At 37.2% G+C, this 21,864-nt stretch overlaps 1 protein-coding gene across 1 annotated transcript in view; it reads left to right on the top strand.

Annotated features, from left to right (window-relative positions):
• LOC107660711 (C-type mannose receptor 2-like) overlaps window positions 1-18,532 on the top strand; it is a 29,133-nt gene extending 10,601 nt beyond the window's left edge. Inside the window, exons 3-28 of the mRNA XM_016450108.1 lie at window positions 1,653-1,826; window positions 1,985-2,149; window positions 2,328-2,441; window positions 2,663-2,806; window positions 3,091-3,282; window positions 3,547-3,701; window positions 4,749-4,853; window positions 7,558-7,673; window positions 7,781-7,929; window positions 8,062-8,276; window positions 9,637-9,779; window positions 10,046-10,133; window positions 11,113-11,275; window positions 11,401-11,564; window positions 12,005-12,173; window positions 12,377-12,519; window positions 13,151-13,265; window positions 13,526-13,683; window positions 13,888-13,996; window positions 14,091-14,329; window positions 14,407-14,572; window positions 15,442-15,591; window positions 15,719-15,838; window positions 15,933-16,112; window positions 16,824-16,850; window positions 16,973-18,532. Of these exons, the coding sequence (XP_016305594.1) occupies window positions 1,653-1,826; window positions 1,985-2,149; window positions 2,328-2,441; window positions 2,663-2,806; window positions 3,091-3,282; window positions 3,547-3,701; window positions 4,749-4,853; window positions 7,558-7,673; window positions 7,781-7,929; window positions 8,062-8,276; window positions 9,637-9,779; window positions 10,046-10,133; window positions 11,113-11,275; window positions 11,401-11,564; window positions 12,005-12,173; window positions 12,377-12,519; window positions 13,151-13,265; window positions 13,526-13,683; window positions 13,888-13,996; window positions 14,091-14,329; window positions 14,407-14,572; window positions 15,442-15,591; window positions 15,719-15,838; window positions 15,933-16,112; window positions 16,824-16,850; window positions 16,973-17,193 (3,884 nt within the window). The 3' untranslated portion in view covers window positions 17,194-18,532. The remainder of the gene's footprint in view (window positions 1-1,652; window positions 1,827-1,984; window positions 2,150-2,327; window positions 2,442-2,662; window positions 2,807-3,090; window positions 3,283-3,546; window positions 3,702-4,748; window positions 4,854-7,557; window positions 7,674-7,780; window positions 7,930-8,061; window positions 8,277-9,636; window positions 9,780-10,045; window positions 10,134-11,112; window positions 11,276-11,400; window positions 11,565-12,004; window positions 12,174-12,376; window positions 12,520-13,150; window positions 13,266-13,525; window positions 13,684-13,887; window positions 13,997-14,090; window positions 14,330-14,406; window positions 14,573-15,441; window positions 15,592-15,718; window positions 15,839-15,932; window positions 16,113-16,823; window positions 16,851-16,972) is intronic.
• Window positions 18,533-21,864: the final 3,332 nt, after the last annotated feature.

Raw genomic sequence — 21,864 nt, 5'->3', positions numbered from 1 at the left:
GAGGGTTTAGTGTGAGGCACTGATGAATTAGTGTGGCATTTTGATTAGATTTTTGTGTGTTATATATTGTGTTGGAATTGTGTGTTGTGTTTTGCAAAAAGTGTTTTATGAAATTGAAAACTGAGTCAAAGGCTGATAATTAGTGTGTGGTTTTGCAGATTTGGTGTGTGGTTCTGGTGTTTGAGTGTCAGGTTTCAGAAAATGTGTGACAAGTAAAGATTTTGTGTGTAAGCAGTTGAAAAAAAAAATGTAAAAAGTATTTTAAAGAATAAAACTATCAGAAATTGTCAACGGATTCGTTAAGGAACCAGAATCAGTAGGTGGAATGGCAATTGAATTGAAACCGGAACTGTTAAACTCTTTCAGAAGCAGATGCTCAACAGCACATATTCCTCCCCTCTCTTTCCTCTCACCTCTGTGTTTCGTGTTCTCTGCGAGAGTCGCTTCTGGAGAGCTCCTGACAGAAAGTTGACACTGATATGTGCCAGCACAGAGCTGTTTTTATGCTTTTGTTTGTGTGTGTATGTTTGTGCAAACAAGAATGGAACTGCATAAGTTCTGAAGTTCAGCTGAGAGTGAAGTTTTTGGATGTGTGTATGTGTCCTACTTTTCCACAGCTCTGAACTACAGCTGCAGCAGACCAGACATCAGACAGCTCTCTGTTTTTCCTATATAGTTATCTCTCTTTTTGTCTTAGTATACACCTCCCCCCCTCACGTTTTCCCTCTATGTAGACTGAGAGCTAATCTGTACAGTCAGACAGAATGCCCAGGGGTTTCTATAGTAACAGCTGCATTCCAACCGAGAGGCAACTGAGAGGAAGAAAGTGTGAAAATGCAAAGAGGGAAGGAGAGAGGAGGGGTAACAGAGTTCAGGAAGAGAGGCAGAAGTTTCACATAGACATGAACTGACTATCAATTATCATATATTGCACTGCATCTATCTATCTATCTGTCTGTCTGTCTGTCTGTCTGTCCGTCCGTACATATTTGTGCCTGTCTATCTATTGGCTGTTTGTTTGTTCTATTTATTGTTGTCTTTATATCTTTATGCTTTGGATAAAAGCGTCTGCCAAATGACTAAATAAATCTATTTTTCTGTCTGTCTACTGTTGTTCATTCTATTTATCCATTGTTCTATCTGTCTGTTCATCTGTCTTTTCTATCCTTCTGTCTATAAAATGAAAATCATTGTTTCTGTCTAATGACTATATCCATGTTTTTTCTTGGGTAAGTTAGCATGACAATGCACAACTGAAGTGGTTTTAGAAACTATTATAAAAAAAGCTATTATACGGTATAGAAGCATTATGTACAGTTATGTCCGGCCACAGTCTGACCAAATGAAAAGCAGTTTTCACCCATAACTGCCAGGTTTGCATTGTTACCTCTGGGATAACTGCTTTATTATGGTGGAATGGACTACTGATACTAAAACACACATAAAAGCAGTAGACAGCAATAAAATGTACATCTGTTTTGTTCTTCATAAAATACTCCCTCTCCTCTCCTACATTTACATTTATTAATTTGGCAGATGTTTGTATCCATGTTAAAACTATGTATTTATCATTATCTGTCTTCCCTGGTAATCATGAATTCCTTCTAGAAGTTAGGTATCTTATATGTTTCTCTGTCTCTTCTTCTCCATAGAAATCTACACCATCCAAGGAAACTCTCACGGCAGCCCATGCTACTTCCCCTTCCTGTACGATGGCCAGTGGTTCCACAGCTGCACCAGCGTGGGCAGGGAGGATGGCTTTAACTGGTGTGCCACTACTCATGATTACGGAAAGGACCAACGCTGGGGCTTCTGCCCAGTGAAGAGTGAGTGAATCCAGCTGATGCTGCTCACGTCACTCATAGAGCTGACCTGTTAAATTCAGAACGTTCTTTCACTGTCTGGAAGCTGGAATGTGAGACTACTGTACATCATAGAGCACATCTTCCTGCTTACTAAAATGCATCTCTCTCTCTTTCCAAAGGTACTGACTGTGAGACGTTTTGGGACATAAACCCTTTGATGGATAACTGTTACCAGTTTAACTTTCAGGCCACGCTGTCCTGGAGTGAAGCACGGACCAGCTGCCAACAGCAGGGAGCGGACCTGCTCAGCATCACTAAAGTAGAGGAACAAATCTTTATCAATGGTGAGAGATGGAGGGATATAAACATGGTTATATTCATTACATTAAAAATGATTTGTTTTGCAAAGGGATTAAAATTAAAGGGTTCTGGTAAATGCAGAACAAACAAGGCAGAAATTGCTGCTCTCATATTTGTTTAAAACTCAGTGGAATGTGTTTATAAAGTCTGTGTGTACTGTAGGTTTGCTAACTGGGTACAGCGCCACCCTGTGGATGGGCCTGAATGATTTAGATCTCAATGGAGGCTGGCAGTGGGCTGACTCCGCCCCTCTCAAATATCTAAACTGGGAAACAGGTGAGGCCACACCCCTTACAGCCCCACCCTCCTATAACCACACCCACTTGGACATTGAATCAGTATACTGTAGCTGACTGTATATTTTTTTCTTACATATAAAACACTATTTTACATTAAGACTTTTTCAAATTTTTTCTGCTGTCAGTGTTCTTAGAGCTCATTTGCATTAGGAAGGATGTATTTTTATCTGATTTGTGTCACGGATGTGTGTGTTGTAGAAATGCCAAGCTATGACGAGGAGGAAAACTGTGGAGTGATCAGCACCGATGCTCAGGGTCGCTGGCACAACCGGGACTGTTCAGTGGCTCTGCCTTACATTTGCAAGAAACGGCCCAATGCCACACTCGACCCCTTCACCACAGGTATGTGTGCGGTGTGTGTGTGTGCACATTTTTGGCTTGTGGTTCACATATAAATGTACAGAGTAATGTTACCACTGCTTACACTTATACTTTAAATGATTGAAAATGACTTGATTTATTTCAGAGGTAAACCTTGTCTGGCCCAGCCATGCAATTTGAGTATCTTGCCCCAAAATTGCATGTTTTTCAGCAAGCCGAGAAGTTTTTAGCTTTTAGATTCTGCTGATGTACCTGAAAGTCTGGTTCGGTCTTGAGGATCTCACCTGTGTCTGTGTGTGAAACAGACTCCTGGGCAGATGATGGGCGGTACCAGTGTGATGTAGGCTGGCAAAACTTCCAGGCGGGCTGCTATAGGTTGAACTCAGACAACCTGGACTGGAGCTCTGCCCACAAAATGTGTCAAAAGATGGAGGCTAACCTCGTTAGTGTCCACACCCTCCCAGAGCTTGAATTCATCACTAAGCATATGAAGAAAGGTATACACATGCAAATAAATGCCTATTCATAAATGTACAGAAACACGTTTGCTTTATCAGTATTTTTGTTTTTCCAGTAAAAACAGAAACTGCTTTTTTCTTTTTCTTGAGCATAAACCTCATTCAATTTGATAAATAACACAATTTGCCAATGGGGTAAAAGTAAACTTAATTCAAGATATATTCTCTGGCAACAAGTCTTAATATTTTATATCATTTGGCAAAATCTCTGCAATGTTTCAGACTCATCTTCCTGTCTTTTAGATATAGAGGAGTTATGGATTGGTCTACATGATACAGCTATGCAGATGAACTTTGAATGGACGGATCGCACTCCAGTCATCTTCACTTACTGGCATCCATTTGAGCCCAACAATTTTCGAAATGTAAATGAGGATTGTGTCACCATCTGGGGGCCTGTGAGTATATATAAATATAAATATATATAGTTCAAAAGTTTGGGATCAGTAAGTTTTTTTTTCTTTTTTAATAGCACACATTTGGTTTGTGATATAATTCACTTGAGATATAATTCATTTACATTTATGCATTTAGCAGACACTTTTATTCAAAGCAAAGAACACAAGAGGAGCAAAAGCAATTTGTTAAGGAGCCAAAAAATACAGGTTTATTTGACGGCTACTTTAGGAAACAAGCTATAGAAGAGGAGAAATGCAGAATGAATTTTAAAATAAATGAATATATTTATTCACATTACATTGATTGAAAATGATAGTAAAACATTTATAATTTTACCAAAGATTTCTATTTGAAATAAATTCTGTTCTTTTAGACTTTCTATTCATCAAAGAATCCTGAAATTAATCTATCATGCTTTCAGCAAAAATTTTAAGCAGCACAACTCTTTTCAACATTAATAGTAATAAGAAATGTTTCTTGAGTATCAAATCAGCTTATTAGAATGATTTCTGAAGGATCATGTGACACTGAAGACTTTAGTTATGGCTGCTGAAAATTCAACTTTGCCATCACAGGAAAAAATTACATTCAGAAATAGATGAAAATAGAAAACAGTTGTTTTAAATTGTAATAATATTTTACAGTATTACTGTTTTTTAAATAAACACAGACTTAAAATAAGCATGAGTGACTTTAGCATAGTCGAACCCCAAACTTTTAATCGATAGTGTAGAACGAGCTTGTCAAGAAAATATTGCAAAAAATACATTTAAAAAAACAAATCATGACAAAAGTATAATTTTAGGGTGAAATAGCCAGACATGTTTTTGAGAGGTTTTGTGTGGATTGAGTTAAAGGTACGGTGAGTTAATGCCAAGTGTGTTTTGTAGCAAACCTTATCCCTTTTCAATTGTCAGAATGATGTTAATGGATATGAATCTGCTTTCCTTTATACTTGTAATTAAGTCAGTGATCCTAAAAGTCTAAATTTATGGCAGCTTCATAATGATAACCCCTCATTATACAGTATGTGTGTGTGTTTGTAGGAGGGCCGCTGGAACGATAGTCCATGTAATTACTCGCTGCCCTCGATCTGTAAGAAACCAGCACAGAAGTCTGACGATCGGATAGAGGACCACGGCTGCAAACGGGTAAATCACTCTGGTTTTCACTCTGTTGCCTTTCTCCTTATGTTTCTCATTCATCTTTGTCATTCTTCCTTTTTCATTAGCTTTAATCCTCTAATTACCCTTTCTTGTTTTGTTCTCTGCAGCTCCTGCAGTTTTCTGTTTGTTACTTCTGTTTAGCTGGATTTCTCCTCCAACATACTTTCTGTTGCTCTCTTTCTCTCGGCATAAAGACTCTATTCACAGTCGCCGCTGTGTCATGCTGTTAAAACTCCAGATGTGGTCAGTAGACCCAGACCTGCCACAAGCATACAGTAAACAGAGGAGTCTGACTCACACACACGCTAGTCTTCATAACTCATAACTGTTTGCTAACCGAGGACAAAAAGTTTGAGGTCATGGACCAAGTTACTCTAGCAAGCACACAGAAACAAAATATGCATACATTGGCTACATTTCATTCTCATTGCCTTACGTCTGTCATCCCTCCACCCAATTCATCCAGATCTACAGCAGCTCTACATGAAACCGTCTTTGTTTTAAATGAGTGTTGTTGTTACCTTGCTGTGACCCTGGTAATAGGCATCTGTTAAATAAGAGCTGTGACCCTGGATGCCATCGCCTAGGTCAGAGTTCAGAGGTTACTAGTGGATAACCTAAAGCTTTAAAACAGTATGCTTGACTAAGTTACTTTTTCCCTAAAGAAAACTCGTCTCGCCTATGCAAATGGGTGCTTTGGGTTTCCAGGATGTTGCTGTTTGGTTGTAAAGGTGTTCTGATTTCTGATTTTATGAGTTCTAATGTTTTAGCTTGTTGCTTGGTTGTTCTGGGTGGTTGCTATGTGGTGTTTTGCTTCAGAGATAAGATTAATGTAGGTCTATGCTGTTTTTTTCCCCTGTGTATTATCGACCACCAGGCAAAAAATAAATAAATAAATGAAGTCCTACAACTTAAAGAAGTAATAGCACATGTTTCTTCCATAAGCCACACAATTTGATAAGTTATGTGTCCAAACGGAATATTTAGGGTTGGGGTGTAAATAAATGTACATTCATAAGACATTTAAAATAAATGGGGGTTGTAATAAATAGTAAAAGTAATACATGCCTCATCAACTTCATACAAGTTCTTTCAAATACTTTATATTACTTCTTTTCATTTTTCTTCTTCACAATTTTCTGTCAGTTAATTTAGCCCCATTTGAACTTCATTTTGTAGTTTGTTTCAGCAGTTTTTGACTTACACTGATAAAATGTTCAGTACTTAAAATAACTAAGTGTCATAAAACTCATTAACATAATATTTGCATACTGAATTGTGATTGTATTTTTTTATTTATTTTTTATTTTTTTGTGAAACTGATTTATTTACACCACCATTCAAAGTTTGGGGTCAGTAAGATTTTTAATACTTTTAAGTTCATACTTCTATTCAGCAAGTATGCATTCATTTCATCAATAGACACAGTATATATAAATAAATACAGTGTAAAGTTATGAAAAATGAATTTCAAATAAATGCTGTTCTTTCTATTCATCAAAGAATTCCGAACAAAATCACAGTTTCAACAAAGCCATTAATTAGCACAATACTGAAAAAAAATCTACATTTTAAAATATATTCAAATAGAAAACAGTTATTTTAAATTGTAATAATATTTCAAAATATTACTGTTTTTACTGTAGTTTTGATCTAATAAATACAGACTTAGTGAGAATAAAATCTTCTTTCAAGAGCATGAAAAAAATTTCACTTTCAAATGGTGATGTAGATAGAATGAGCTTAACTGTCAAGAAAATATTGCAAAAAATAAATAATAATGACAAAAGTATCATTTTATGAAATAGCCAGACATGTTCTTAAGAGGTTTTGTGGGATTCACGCATATGTGTGTTTGAGTCAGTGTTAAGTGTTAATGCAGAGTGGATTTTTTTCAGCAGACTTTATCCCTGTAGAACTGTCAGAATCATGTTAAAAACCTTTGAACGATACTGTATGTACATTGCATATTTCCCCCCTCTTTTTCTGGTATTTGGATTTACAAATTACAATAATTTTGTAAGGCATTAACACTATTCTTTTGCTGCATTGTAGACCTTTCTGCAAATTAAAATCTAGTTTTAACAATTTAATCTTCATTTTTGGAACAGGCTGCTAAATTTGGAGTCATAGTGAGTTTGTCATTGTCAGACAATGAGAGAACACATCTGACTCTCTGTAATGTCTTAAACAGTAGAGCAGACAGCCGGCAAACAGGTCAAGTTACTGCCTCTTGCCTAGTGCTGACGTGGAATTTAGATACATTCCTTAACATGTGGGTGTCTGTGTGTGAATGCATGCATGTGTGTGCATGTTTTGTGCCTGTGGGTTTAATTGTTTTGCCATTGGTCTAATTCATATAGTTTATACATATAAGCTAAATTCACCTACTGACAGAACCAGTTTTTAGACCAGTAAAAATTCCTAGCTAGTCCAGATTGGTTTATTCTGGTGTTCATGCATTTAATAAGAAAATGTAATTAAGTAAATAAATAAATAACATTTCAAATGAATTTCCAGATGCTTTACAGTTGTCACTGTACATTTAACACTTAGCAAAAAATAACTAGTTTAAAAAATATGCTGAACTGTTCAGAAACATTTACCAATTCATTATTTTACAAGCAAGAATAATAGAATGCATTATAACACAGCACACTTTCTCTCTCCCTCTGGCGAATCTCCTCAGGGTTGGAGATGGCACAGTCCTTCCTGCTTCAAGGTTGGAGAAGAATCTCTAACCTTTAATGATGCAAAAGGAATGTGCGCTAGCAACAATGCCACACTCGCCATTATTAATAACAGGTACTGGACACAAGCCTAGCAACATGGACTGGATTTGTATTCAGCTTGTAATGCTCTTTCCCGAAATCGATGAATTCTGAAGTGACTTATGAGGTGCATATTTCCAGGTTTGAGCAGGCCTTTGTGAGCAGCCTGGTGTTTGGACGATCTGCTGATCAGTTCTGGCTCGGCTTGTATAATGAGAACAGCACCGGCACGTTCCGCTGGATAACGGGAGAGGAGCTCACATACACCAACTGGAACAGAGACCAGCCAGGTACAGAAACACACACGAGCGTGTGTATGGCATGACCATGTGTGCACCTGAATAATTTGTTTCTGTTTATCATTTGGTGCTAAGCCATAAAATGCTGAGGATGAACCTGCCTTTTGTCTTGTGGTGTTGCAGCACAGATAAAGGGAGGCTGTGTGGTGATGGTGGCGGGGCAGGCCATGGGTCTGTGGGAGGTGAAGGACTGTGCCAGTGTCCGCTCCAAATACATTTGCAAACAGAATCAGGACTCTCTCATCCCCAGCCCCCCTGTTCCTCAGCCCACGCCCTCCCTAACAGGATCATGCCCATCGGGATGGAAAAGCACCAATAAGTTCCACTACTGCTACAAGGTTGTGCGCCATTCAAAATTGAAATGCTTTCTAAATTAAAATTTGAGTTGAATTTGCAGAACTGTAACTTTAAATGTAATAAATGTCGTTACAAAATGTAAATCATATTATTACCCAGCTCTATATGTAAAGTTGAATATATATTATATCCAGATTTATATGCATACATACAGTAACACCCAGCTCTTTAAAATTAAGTTAGGTATATATATTATTTATATTATATCCAACTTTATCCACTTTATTCACAGTATACTCGCATAGTGATAAACACTATACTATATAGCAAATCTTAACTGCTTGATTGCTTGTATCATTGCAAAATGTAAACTATATTATCGCCCAGCTCTAATCTGCTATGAGGCATGAAGATATTAAGATATTATAAAAACAACATGACTTTCTGTATTAACAATTTAAACATTATAATTAAACGGTGGAAATTTCACCTATAGATTCATATATTATATTTAATAATTCTTAACATTCATTTTCTAAAACTGGTAAAAGAAAACATAAATTTTCCCAGATGGCTCTAGTTTAACAGATCTGCTCAAAAGTTTGCATACCCCTTGCAGAATCTATGAAAATGTTAATAATTTTAACAAAATAAGAAGGATCATAAAAAATGCATTTTATTATTTATTTAGTACTGTCATGAATAAGCTACTTTACGCACCAGATGTTTACATAAAGTCCAAAAAACAAAATAATTGCTGAATTTATTTAAAAAAATGAGCCCGTTCAAAAGTTTACATACCTTTGATTCTTAATACTCTGTTGTTACCTGGATGATCCATGACTGTTTTCATGTTTTATGATAGCTGTTCATGAGAAAAATCCTCCAGGTCCTGCACATTCTTTGGTTTTCCAGCATCTTCTGCATATTTGACTCCTTTCCAGCTGTGGCTGTATAATTTTGAGATCCATCTTTTCACAAAGAGGACAACTGAGAGATTCGTACACAACTATTACAAAAGCTGCAAACATTCACTGATGTTCAAGAAGGCAAATGATGCATTTAAATCTTTTTTTTTTTCTTCGATGGCTGTATTAATTTTTTTTGACTAATGAAATCCGTTTAATCGATTTTACATATCAGGGAATAAAAAGTCATAATGAATGATTGCAAATTCATCATAAAATTAATAATCACAGAAGTTTTTTTAATTTACAATTCAGTAAATTCTTCTTCCTGCCATTTCATTTCAAATCCAGTTCAGCATCCTGTGAGTGTGTCCATTCAATTCAAGAAGTGAACCAATTCATACATTTTGAATTTTGGCCAGTCCTTGTGTGGTGTCTGTGTGTTTGTTTGTATTGGGGTGTGTGTGGTCCGCTCATTGCTGTGCTTTTGTAGGTCTTTCATGCAGGTGCACTGGAGAAGAGACTGACTTGGATTCAAGCTCACAAGTTCTGCCAGAAACATGGAGCTCAGCTCGCCAGCTTCAGCACGCCAGAGGAAGAGACCTATGTCTTCCAGATCCTCCATGAGGCCTTCGGGTAAGCGTCTAAAATCCAGCCCTAAAGCAACACTGTGTGTGTTTGTGATGTTTGAAGGTGTGATTTTTGTGAGAATGAATACAATTTCCTTTTATTTAGCAGTTTTTACACTCAAATACCCCTAGTCAGAATAGGGTAGAGGTTATGTTTGTTCGGTTTATGATAAGTTTGACTTTATGATTCGAATGCATCATGGGGGCCTGTTATAGTATAGTATAGTATAGTAGTGTCTAACCACTCTGCCTTCTGATTGGCTGTGTGGGCAGGGAGGCCGAGGATCATGAGCAGCACTGGCTGTGGATCGGAATTTCCTGCAGAAATAGTGACAGCTGGACATGGAGTGACGGATCAGCAGTGAGTTTCTTAAAATACTGTTAATTTTTATTGTATTTCATTGTACTAGACCAGTGTGTACAGTATGTGTATATACTTACTGTTCTAATAACACTGATGGATATTTTAATAATCGTTCATGATGATTAATTATATCCAGTATGATTTTAGAGGAACACATTTCTGAATGTTATCCATGGGGCTGTGGGCATATATAAGACAAAAAAAGTTGGAAAACACTGTACTAGACATCTATGAGCAGATGTTGTCAATCGCTTTGACTCCAAGGCCCCCATATTATAATCTTTTTGAAGACCCAAAACATATTTTAATCTATGGGAAGTCCTACTATAGTTAATATAGTTATAGTTACAGTATCTAAATAAAAAAAAGCAACTATAATAATTGTAATTAAAATAATTACATTTCAGCATTCCAAAACGTGTAGGAGCTAAATATTCTTAAAGAATGTAATATATTTATTAAAAATATTCAGTATGTTAAAAATCAAATATTTTAGAGCTTTGCATAACTGGTAAAATGTATATTCATTCTAAAAATGCCTATTGAGTTTATGTTTATGAATTTTCCAGGTCTAGAACTATTAAAATCAGGATTTCTCATATATATCCAGGTTTTCCAAGACCATGAGAATCCTGGTTCTTCAAAAATAAAAACAGGGGGTTTTGAAGGGGTAAATCAAGATAAGAAAGATCACGATGACATTTTTTAATGATAACGTTTTTAAAGGTTTTAATGCTTGTTTTGTCTAATTTTAAATTATTTTAAATAATCTTGAGGGCGTTTTGTAAGTATGCTGATGCCCCCTAGTGGTCCCTGGCCCCCTGGTAGAGAATCATTGCCATAAAAAAAAAAACCAACCGCAAATATCAGAGTAACATGCCATTGTTTTCTGCTTCCATTTCTTTAATATTGTACCTACATAGTAGCTTTTTGTTAGCGATTCTACCATACAAAGCCTATTTTTTTTCTCTTTCAGGTGTCCTATCAGAACTTTGGCAGGGGGAATTATGGGTCTGCTGAGTGTGGAGCAGCTAACATGGCTGACACCAACTGGCTGGTATCACACTGCGAGTCTGAGCTGGACTGGATCTGCAAAATATCGAAAGGGAAGGTGGAAGAGGAACCTGAGAGCCATGAAGGTCTGTGGCAGTGCACTCTTAAGACTGTAATATTATCAAAAGAAAAAGCTTAACAAGTTTGTTTGTGAGCTGAGTATGATTTTGAATCTAAGTAATGTGACATTATTATACATTTGTGTGTGTAGACACTGGTTTAGAGTGGGTCGATTTTGAGGAGGCCCAGTATAAAATGTTTGAACATCGCTCCACGTGGGACCAGGCTCAGAGGATCTGCTCCTGGTTCGACGCCTCCCTGGTCTCCATGCACTCTCCTAAGGAGAACCAGTTTTTGGTTAGCACTTTACGCAAGGTAAGCACACAACCACACACTGTCCTCTAAGAGGTATGCTTATGACATATTAAATTAACAGCAGTTAAAGGATCAGTTCACCCAAAAAGGTAAGATACAAAAGGTGTACGGAACAAAAGCTGTGGTGGTACCTTTTTTAAAGGCACACTCTTGTACCTTTTTTATCACTAAATTATGCATATTAGTACCTTAAAGGTACATATTAGTACATTTTGAAAGGGTACAACACCAGCGACAGATTTTGTACCTTTACCTCTGAGAGTTATCATAAAAGTATTATTTTGTGTGTTACTGAAGATAGAAGGTAATGGAAATTAAAAAGTAAACAGTCAATTTCATTTTAGGATGAATATTTTGCATAAAGAGGTTTGTCTAAGGCTAAATGCTATATGAAATGTGTTTGCAATACTAACCAAGAATTGTGTGTTTACTGTGTCCAGATGTCCCGCAAAGAAAATGACCTGTGGTGGATTGGCTTGCACAGTTTGAAGAACGATGGGAGATTAAGGTGGTCTGATCATTCTGTGCTCAATCATGTGTCCTGGGGACTAGGACAGCCTCGACCAATCAGCAAAGAGCCCAAATGTGTCCAAATCTCCGCCTCAAAAGGTTTGGTCTCTTTTACACACACATCGAATCAGAAAATATGTCATCTTCACCTTGAATTTGACATGCACCGGTTTTGACTGCACATTTTATATAAACATAAGAAAGGAGTGCACAGATTTAAGGTTCAGACGTTTTGAAGTTATTTTGTGAAATATGTGACTCAACAGCAGTGAGTTTAGTGAATTACCTTAATGTTGTCTCAGGTGACTGGTCAGACCAGAGGTGTCACGTCGATCTTCCATATGTGTGTAAGAGGGTGAATGTGACGGGTACCATCCCTCCCACGCCTGCTCCTCCTCTCATACCTGCCGGCTGCCCCCAGGGCTGGATGCCTTTTCTGCACAAGGTACACAGACTGTCTGCTTTTATACATTATTACACTTGCAAGGCTGCACTGTAATGAAAAAAAAAGGTTTTTCTTCTCCCCAATTTTTTGTAGTTAGTTCAGTTCAGTCAAATTTAGTTTTGGTCATTATTTGAACCATTTTGGATCATCTCTTTTTTATGTACTGTGTATAAACTTTATACTTTTTCTAAGAAATGAAAGATTACATTGACTTAAAGTAATTGCAATTGTTTGTCTTTCAAAACCTACCTAAAATAATTGTGAAACAGTCTCACATTTCATTTTACTTTTGTAATGTGACATATTTATATGTGAAATGGGATATTCATTGAGAAATATTAGGTGGAACTTGTTTCTGTCAGGAATTGATTAGATCATGAAAAGTTATCTATATTTGACAGATTTTTTGGAGGGGCTGTAAAAATTCAGATTGCTTGTAACGGCAGCCAAAAACGAAAATTCTTCTTCTTTTGATGAAGCAAGATATTTTGATTACATTTTTTTTCATTTGGAATGTAAGAAAATAAAGATCTAGCAAAAATTATTATTTGGAAAATGACTTTCTTACAGAAATATTCATTTTCTTATATCAGTAATCTCTGCATTCTGTTTTTCCCCCACGTTCTAACAGTGTTATAAGGTGTTTGGAGAAGAGCTGTCGAGTCGTAGCACTTGGGAATCTGCCTCCAAGACGTGTCTGACACATAGAGCCACGCTAGTGACAGTGCCAAACCACCGAGTTCAGGGTAAATCAAACCCATACACACAGACACACACTCACACCACAAAAGAGAAGCTAGGTTACATTAAATTGATAGTTCACGCACAAAAAATTACAAAAAATGTAAAAGTATAAGAATCATAGACAACTTTTATGAATATTGGGACTGACATGCCCCAATGTCTCTGGCACTTACAGCCCTCAATTTGCTTTGTGTAGCATTAATTTGTGTGAATGGAAACAGACTAAGCTCTGCATTTGATCTATTTCTTTCTCTCTCTTCAGCGTTCCTTGTGACTCTGCTGCCCAACAGCAGTTTCCATGTGTGGGTGGGGCTTACTTCAGAATCACAGGCTCAGTTCAGGTGGTTTGAACCTGGGTTCCTTAGCTATACTAACTGGGCCCCTGGAGAACCAGTGGACAACAGACAAATGAAAAGCCCGGTATCTATCTATCTATCTGTCTGTCTGTCTGTCTGTCTGTCTGTCTGTCTGTCTGTCTGTCTGTCTGTCTGTCTGCCTGTCTGTCGGTCGGTCGGTCGGTCGGTCGGTCTGTCGGTCTGTCTCTCTCTCTGTCCGTTTACATTATCTATCATTTATAAATCCAGCCATCCACCCATCAATCTGAGTATATGTGTGTCCCATTAGGGTAACTGCATAGTGCTTCTCCATGGTAGTCCTCCCCGGATGATGGGCATGTGGGCGTCTCGCAGGTGTGATGCAGAGAAACACGGCTTCATCTGTATGAAGGATAAAGGTACAGGAATATCTTAAATTCACATGCTCACACAAATATACATTGTACTATATACCCTGAAGCACCAAAATATCCTGTGTGCATGTGTTTCCAGACCCTGCCTTGCCCCCTGGCGTGGACCCTCTTCCCCCATTATTAGATGGCCCATTAGAATTTGATGGCGTGCAGTACCGGATCTTGCAGAAGCCTCTGGACTGGTACACAGCTGTGCAGGTGTGTGAATCCATTAACGGAATGCTGGCAGCGGTGCGGGTTCCTCGGCAGCATGCCTACCTCACCCTCCTCCTCAGCACGCTCCACAAATCCGCCTGGATCGGGCTACACAACGACGGGGTGAGACATCGTGTGCGACTTGTGTGTCTCTTTCTCTGACATCTCAGAGCTTCAGCAAAAGCTTCTTGTATTTCCAGGCTCGGAGCTACACGTGGTTGGGTGAAGAGGAGCTCAAATTCAGTGACTGGCGGGATGGAGAGCCTAATCAAATGTATGGATGTGGTCACATGACCATTGAAGGCCAGTGGACTGTGGCTGCTTGTAATACAAAATTAAATGCTGCCATCTGTGAAATTAACACGGGTAAGAAAGTGTTAAAGTATGCTTCTGAATACTTTCATAGTACTAGTACTATTTATTTGCATTGAATTTCCAAATGAAGTTCAGTATGCATCCAAGGTTGACTCATTATTTGATTGGGACACAGATTTTCTATACTATTTTAAATAGTGCTGGGCAACGATTAATCGCAATTAATCGCATCCAAAATAAAAGTTTTTCTTTATGTGTGTGTACTGTGTATATTTATTAGGTATATATAACGACACACACATATAGTGTATATTTTGAAAATATTTGTATTTACATGCATATATTTATATTCATATAATTTAAATTATATATAAATATATTTAATATATAAACAACATATTTTTCTTAAATATATACATGCATGTGTGTGTATTTATATATACATAACAAATATACACATTACACACACACATATGATATATGTAAACAAAAACTTTTATTTTGTATGCGATTAATCGTTGCCCAGCACTAGTTTTAAATAACAGGCAGTATTTAGTGTATACCAGATTTATTTTAGAATTATTTATATACTATTATAGCATTATTAAACATCATTATAACATTTCTAATTATGTTTTTTTTAAGTTCAAATTTTTCATCTAATGTTCATATTTATATTTCAACTTAACTTACCAAAAATGATTTTTAATAGTTTTAGTTTACAATAACAGCAATGGTGTATACTATACACTATAGCTGTTATTGTAAACTAAAACATACAGTGCAGTATGCTAGTTTTCAATTTTAGATGTAACCTGTGTGTATTTGGATCCGTCTGTGGTGTTTTTTTTTGTTGTTTTTTTTGCACAAATTTTGCAGGTGTGTTCTAATAGCCTTTGCTTGTTGTGTTTTTGTGTCAGAGAGAACGATAGAACACAGGTGGATGTATCCAGGTTTTTGCCCACATCCTGTAGGTAATTGGTCCTGGGTTCCTTTCAGAAATCACTGCTACTCATTCATCCTCCACGAGCTACAATTTAAACACGAGGCCATACGCATGTGTAACAAAGGTAATGTTTACACATGGGGGGGAAAAAAACAACAAAATCAGCACGGGAACACACAATAATGTATTGTAATATGTAATAATGTATATTACACACAATAACTTAAGTAATATTGTTTTTCCTTTCTCAGTGGGAGCTAAGCTGTTGTCAATATTAGATGAAAACGAGAACAGTTTTGTATGGGAGCACATGCAGAGTTTTCAACAACAGGCCCACGGCGCTTGGCTTGGAATGATCTTTAACTCCAAAGGCAAGAAGTTTAATGAAAAACACTTGTTTCCTTTATTGACCTGCAGTTTGGATCTCCTTTATCTAGACCTTTGTGTATGTGTTCGATTCCACAGAAGGCAGTCTGGAGTGGTCAGACAGTCAAGTAGTGGACTACAGTAACTGGGAGCAGCAGGACGCTAATCTGAGCATGCTGTCCGCCAACAGCTGCTTCTGGGTTCAGAGCAACACGGGCCTCTGGAGGCCGGGGTCCTGCAAAAACCGCACACATGGAGTCATCTGTAAACGACCACGAGGTATGGAGCGTCACATACATACAGGAACATATGATATATTTCCATATTCAACTGGGGTAAAAGCTACACAAATGAATTAAAACAGTCCTGTTTCACAATCTCATCCAGACTTTGCGAAGAGGTTGTTATTGAAGGATGAAGCAATACAAACTAACCCATAGCTCATGTTTAAGTATATTTGAGTGAAAGTGAAAGTGAAAGTGAAAGTGACGTGACATGTGGCCAAGTATGGTGACCCATACTCGGAATTAGTGCTCTGCATTTACCCATCCAAAGTGCACACACACAGCAGTGAACACACACAAACCGTGAACACACACCCGGAGCAGTATTTTATATACTGCAATTTAATATATGTATTAAAATTACAAAACAAACAAAATTACAAGAATCTAAATAAATTAAATAAAAAAAGGCTGATTCAAAAGGAATGAGTAAATAAAGTAAGTAATAAATAATATTAAAATTACTGTTTTGCATAGAAGTCTCAAAGGCACAGCAATAAAAAGCACAGTATTGCACGTGGTCAATAAGCAGGTGAAAAATGGCCATGGTCATGACGAGAAATGTCCAAAAAAACCTTGACTACGTTGACCTCAGGGGAAAAAAACAGCTGAGAATGTATGACAGAAATCCTAATATAATTATAATATACAGTATAATAATTCACATTTTGAGCCCAATTTTCCTCTTTCTTTTCTTTTTCAGTAGGAGCCACAGCAGAGCCTGTAGTTCATTGTAAGTTTTTTACCTCATTTTTACCTAAAATATGTTGATTAAGTTGAAAAACGTATTAAATGAACACCAAATGAAGTTGTTTTTAATGTTTTGTTTGAAAATGTCTTTTCTCTTTCTTCCAGCCGAGGTCGACCATCTCCATGTATTGATTCAGGTCCTGGTTGCAGCCCTCGTTCTGATTGCTCTGGTGGTGGGAGGGATTTATCTGTATCGTAGGCGGAGCTTCGGCTCCATGGGCGCCTATGAGAGCGCTCGGTACAGCCGCACTAACCCCGCCCCCTCCGAAGAAGCTGAAAAAAACATTCTGGTTTCAGACATGGAGTTAAACGAGCAGGGCGAATAATGCTGGATACGTTCAAAACACCTAGGAAAACAAATCTGCTATGGCAGCAACTGACTGAGAGAATTTACGTTTAAGAAAAAAAAAAAAGAGCTGCGGTTTTGTTTTTGTGTTTATTTTTTCCAGAGACATTGAGAGAGCTGCGTAGAGCGCAGCAGACGATCAACCAAAATCAACAGAGACAAAACTCTGTCAAATCCATCTAAGCCTGTCAACCAATCAAATTCCACCATCTCAGAGGAGCTGTTTAGATTGGCTAGTGTGGAAGATTATTTTTTTGTTTGTCTTTATCCGGTTATGGAAATCCAGTTTATATGCATATTTTTTCATGTCCTTTATGTCATAGTTATTCTTTAGTGCCAAAAGGGAACAAAGTCCCCCCCGCCCCCCCAGATAAAATCACATTGACTTGAACTTCCATTAAACTTCCAGACTATAAGAGCACACAATCACACGAACTACAAGGTAACACCACAGCAGTATTTTTTTTTTCAGACTTTTTAAAGTTATTTGTTGTGACTTTTTTGTTGCTGTTTTTTTACATTTGTGCAGCTGAATTTGATGCTCTCTGAGTCAGAATTCAGGTCCCCCATGGATCAATCTGAAAATTATAATCATAATAATTACACATCAGATGAAACGATGGGATGTTTGAAGTTCAGTGGTGCTGAACCAAAAAAAAACAAAAAGACTGCGGACAGAAATAGACAGATGAAAGAAAGTGCATGAGAATGAGCCTGTCACAAGCAGTGTAGTATCTCTCTCTCTAATCACATGCTGGACACAGAGCTGCCCAACAGGAAGTCTGACCTCACTGTAACGGTTTGCTTGACCTCAGCCGCTACAATGAGCTCATGTAAAAGCTGAATCCAAACAGTACAGGGAATGAATCTTAAACTTTGTTCTTTTATCTCTACTTTGTCTTTCTTTTCAGCTCTTAACTTTTCCCCATTTTCTTGCCTTCCTTTTTGTGGAGCAGATCTGGAACCAATCAGGACACAGGAGCGACGAGGGCAAGGCAGGAGAGAGAGAGAGAATAGTGAAAGTTGAATGGGTTTTTCAGAAAGGGTTAAGCGAGGAGAAGATGGGGAGAAGGAGACAGTAAGAGGCAGGACTTACAAGAGAAAGGGACGTTAGGTGAGCAGGAGTTACGGGAAGTGCTGGCGACTGAAAGGGGAGTTACGTTACTGCTCTCTGCTGGATATTTGCACAAATAGCTTATCTAGGAGCGTTTTTAGTGCTGTGGATAGGTTGGCCAAAGAAATCAAGTCTAAATGTTGTTACAAATGGGTCCAGTTGTATAGATTGTTGCCGTTACATTCTTTATACTATAAAATAATATGCGTTTTGTAGATTGCCTTAAAGGGATAGTTCACTCAAAAATGAAAGTTTAAAACTGATCTCATCCTCAGGCCATCCCAGATGTAGATGAATATCGGAACAGATTTGGAGAAATTTAGCATTAAATCACTTGTTCACTAATGGATTCTCTGCAGTGAATGGGTGCCTTCAGAATGAGAGACCAAACAGCTGATAAAAACATCACAATAATCCACACATCTCCTGTCCATCATTTAACATCATGTGAACCGAAAAAGCTGCATGTTTGAAAGAAACAAGGCCTTTTTTTCAAGCAATATTATGGATAGAGTACTCATATTTACCTCGAAAGCAACATTTGAAGTTAAAAGCATCTTAATGATGAATTTGTTTCTTACAAACAGTTTTTCGCTTCACAAGATATAACTTGATGGACTGGAGTGCTGTGGATTACTTGTGAATTATTGTGATGTTTTTATCAGCTGTTTGGACTCTCATTCTGACGGCACCCATTCACTGCAGAGGATCCGTTGTTGAGCTAAATTGCTCAGTTAAGCGATACATTTCTCCAAATCTGTTCTGATGAAGAAACAATCTCATCTACATCTTGATGGTCTGAGGATGAGTAGATTTTCAGCAAATTTTCATTTTGGGGTGAAAAGTAAGTAGTGCTTGCCAGTGCAAAACTCATCACAGTGATCACAGGGTTTGTCGATGGTTGCTAGGATGTTGCTATGTGGTTGCTATGGTCTTAGTGCATTTCTATGCCGTTGCTTACTCAAAAGAGCTCAACCCCAAGTTCCTATGATAGTCTGATAGTTTTTAAGTGTAATATCTAGGTTTAAGAGTTTGTTCAGATCCCTAACCCTAAGTATGAGGAATAATATTAGTAATTCTTGTTTTAGCAAGCACCACTAATAATCCGTAACCAGTGCTTCCATATACCCATACTAACTTTACTCGCAAGCCTTTGTTTTTAGAGAGCTAGGTGGCGCAAGTTCAGCATTTATAGACTATTCTTCACTTTAAACTTTCTTGCTCACTGTTAAAATATCATTTTTGCTTAGCATTTCTGTTATATCTACGACAATAGATTTGTATGAAATGGCCTTTAATATCGTTTTAAGGAATGACATGACAAGTAAAGCGTAATATGCAGTAGCCTACAGCATCAGGCAGTTGTTTCTCAACTCTGAAATTAAATGTTTGACCTTATATAGAGCATCAGATTATGTAATTTCACCACATACATAGCCTATGATATCACACACGGCCATCAGGACATTTCACATGGTCATGCGATTATATGCAATAATCATTTTTAAGATTTGTGAAACAGTTTGTGTGAGTGGTTTAGATTGAGTTAGTTCTCACCAAATAGAGAATGGGAAACACTTTTATGACTGAATGATAGGAAAAAAATGCATCATCTTAAGTCCCTGTGAAGACAATGACAGATGTTCATTTTTATGTTTGGTTTTAATATTTTGTTTTATGAAGTTACTTTAAAAAATAATAAAGAATATGTTTGCTATGTGACTGCTAGAAAAAAAAGTTCAGTGATTCTGAAAATCCTTAGAATGATCTTTTGAAACTTTACGACACGTGAATGCTTGTGGAATGTGAATGTCCAAATCCGTTTGAGCAATTGCACTAAGCAGTATGAGTCGCTAGGGGGCAGAGTTTGCTTTTAAATATTCTCATCAATAATGAAGGACGGGATGAAAATTCATCGATTTTTCGTCAGGGTTTATGATTATTATTGAAGAAGAACTAAAAGAAAATGTGTATATATATACACTACCGTTCAGAAGTTTGTAGGCAGTAAGATTTTTTGAAAAGAAATTAATACTTTTATTCAGGAAGGACGTATTCAATTAATCAAAACTGATAGTAAAGACAAAATCTGACAAAAGATTTTCATTTCAGATAAATGCTGCTCTTTTTGAACTTTAAATTCAACAAGGAATCTTGGGGGGAAAAAAAACTGAACAACTGTGTTTCACATTGATAATAATAATAAATGTTTCCTGAGCATCAAACAGGCTAATGAAATAATGATTTCTGAAGGATCATGAGACTCTGAAGACTGGAGTAATGATGCTGAAAATTCAGCTTTGTATCACAGGAATAAATTACATTTTAAAATATATTCAAATAGAAAAAAAAACAGTTATTTTAAATGGTAATAATATTATATATATTTATATTATATTATTATAGTATTAAATTAAGTATGTAGGTATATATTAAGTGCATATTTAATATTCTAAAAAGCTTTATTTTACTAAAAAGTTTGTTTAAACACTTTTTTTCTTTTCTGATAATTTTCTTTTACAGCTAAGATTAGAATTTGGAATAGTTTATAGCAATTAGTCATTTAGATGCCTGAGTAAACATGCTTTGTGTGTGACAGTAAGACACATTATCTCGTCTGAGTGACACTTAATTTCAGATTTTTCTTCCTCTCCATGTGTGTGTATCTGTGCTATATTCCCAAATCTCGAAACCAAACAAACAGAAGTGCCTGTTTCAGCACTGTGTAGGTTCCCAGAAAAAGTGCTGAGCTTCCTTTATTCTCTTTCATTTGGCAGATGTTTTTCATCCAGAGAATCATACAATACCCAGAGTGCAGTGATAATATCAGTGCAGCTTTGCTCAAGGTCACAGTCCTGCCGGCAGAAAGAGGGCTCTCGCTTTATGGGTTGTTCCTAAACATGTACCTTTAAAAGAGCTGCCAAAATGTGTAGCAATTAGTATATATATTGAGCAACTATAGACCAATATCAAATCTTCCGAAAAAGTCTTAGATCTTTGAGTTGAGCTCATGAAAAATGGGGGCAAAAACAAAATTGTTGTGTTAATAATTTTGTTCAGTGTAAATAAACTTGCCTTGCCTTGCCTATATGGCAACTAGCAGCAAGGACTACGCTAACCAGCCAAACCTTGACCATTTGGTGAATCTGCAAAACCGGCAAGGTTTTTTGACTGACGCGTTCAAATATCACAGCTATCCCATCTCCTTGCTGCTTTTCTGTCAGTTTAGTGAAAGTTTCATGTCTGATTGTTGTTTGTGAAGCAGGGCTGTGTGTATGTGGGTGTTTTACAGTCATGGTGTCAAGGGTTAGAGTTCATTTACTGCAAACAAAGAGGAGAATGTGAGCGTGAATAGGATAGATTGTGTTCATTTCACCCTTCCCTGTGGCGGCCCCTGAGGCGCGTGTGTGCCAGGGTACGCTGTGTGTTGTCTGTACTCCAATAAGCTCATTAGCAGTCTATATAGATATGATTACATACATATGCGCCAACACACATCCACAGAGACCTGGACAATGAATGGTGAATGAGAGGGAG

The sequence above is a fragment of the Sinocyclocheilus anshuiensis genome, unplaced genomic scaffold, assembly GCF_001515605.1.
Source record: "Sinocyclocheilus anshuiensis isolate Anshui unplaced genomic scaffold, SAMN03320099.WGS_v1.1 scaffold2630, whole genome shotgun sequence".
In the NCBI taxonomy this organism is placed as follows: Eukaryota; Metazoa; Chordata; class Actinopteri; order Cypriniformes; family Cyprinidae; genus Sinocyclocheilus; species Sinocyclocheilus anshuiensis.
The sequence above is the reverse complement of the archived record's forward strand: the minus strand, read 5'-3'. Positions and strand labels throughout refer to the sequence as shown.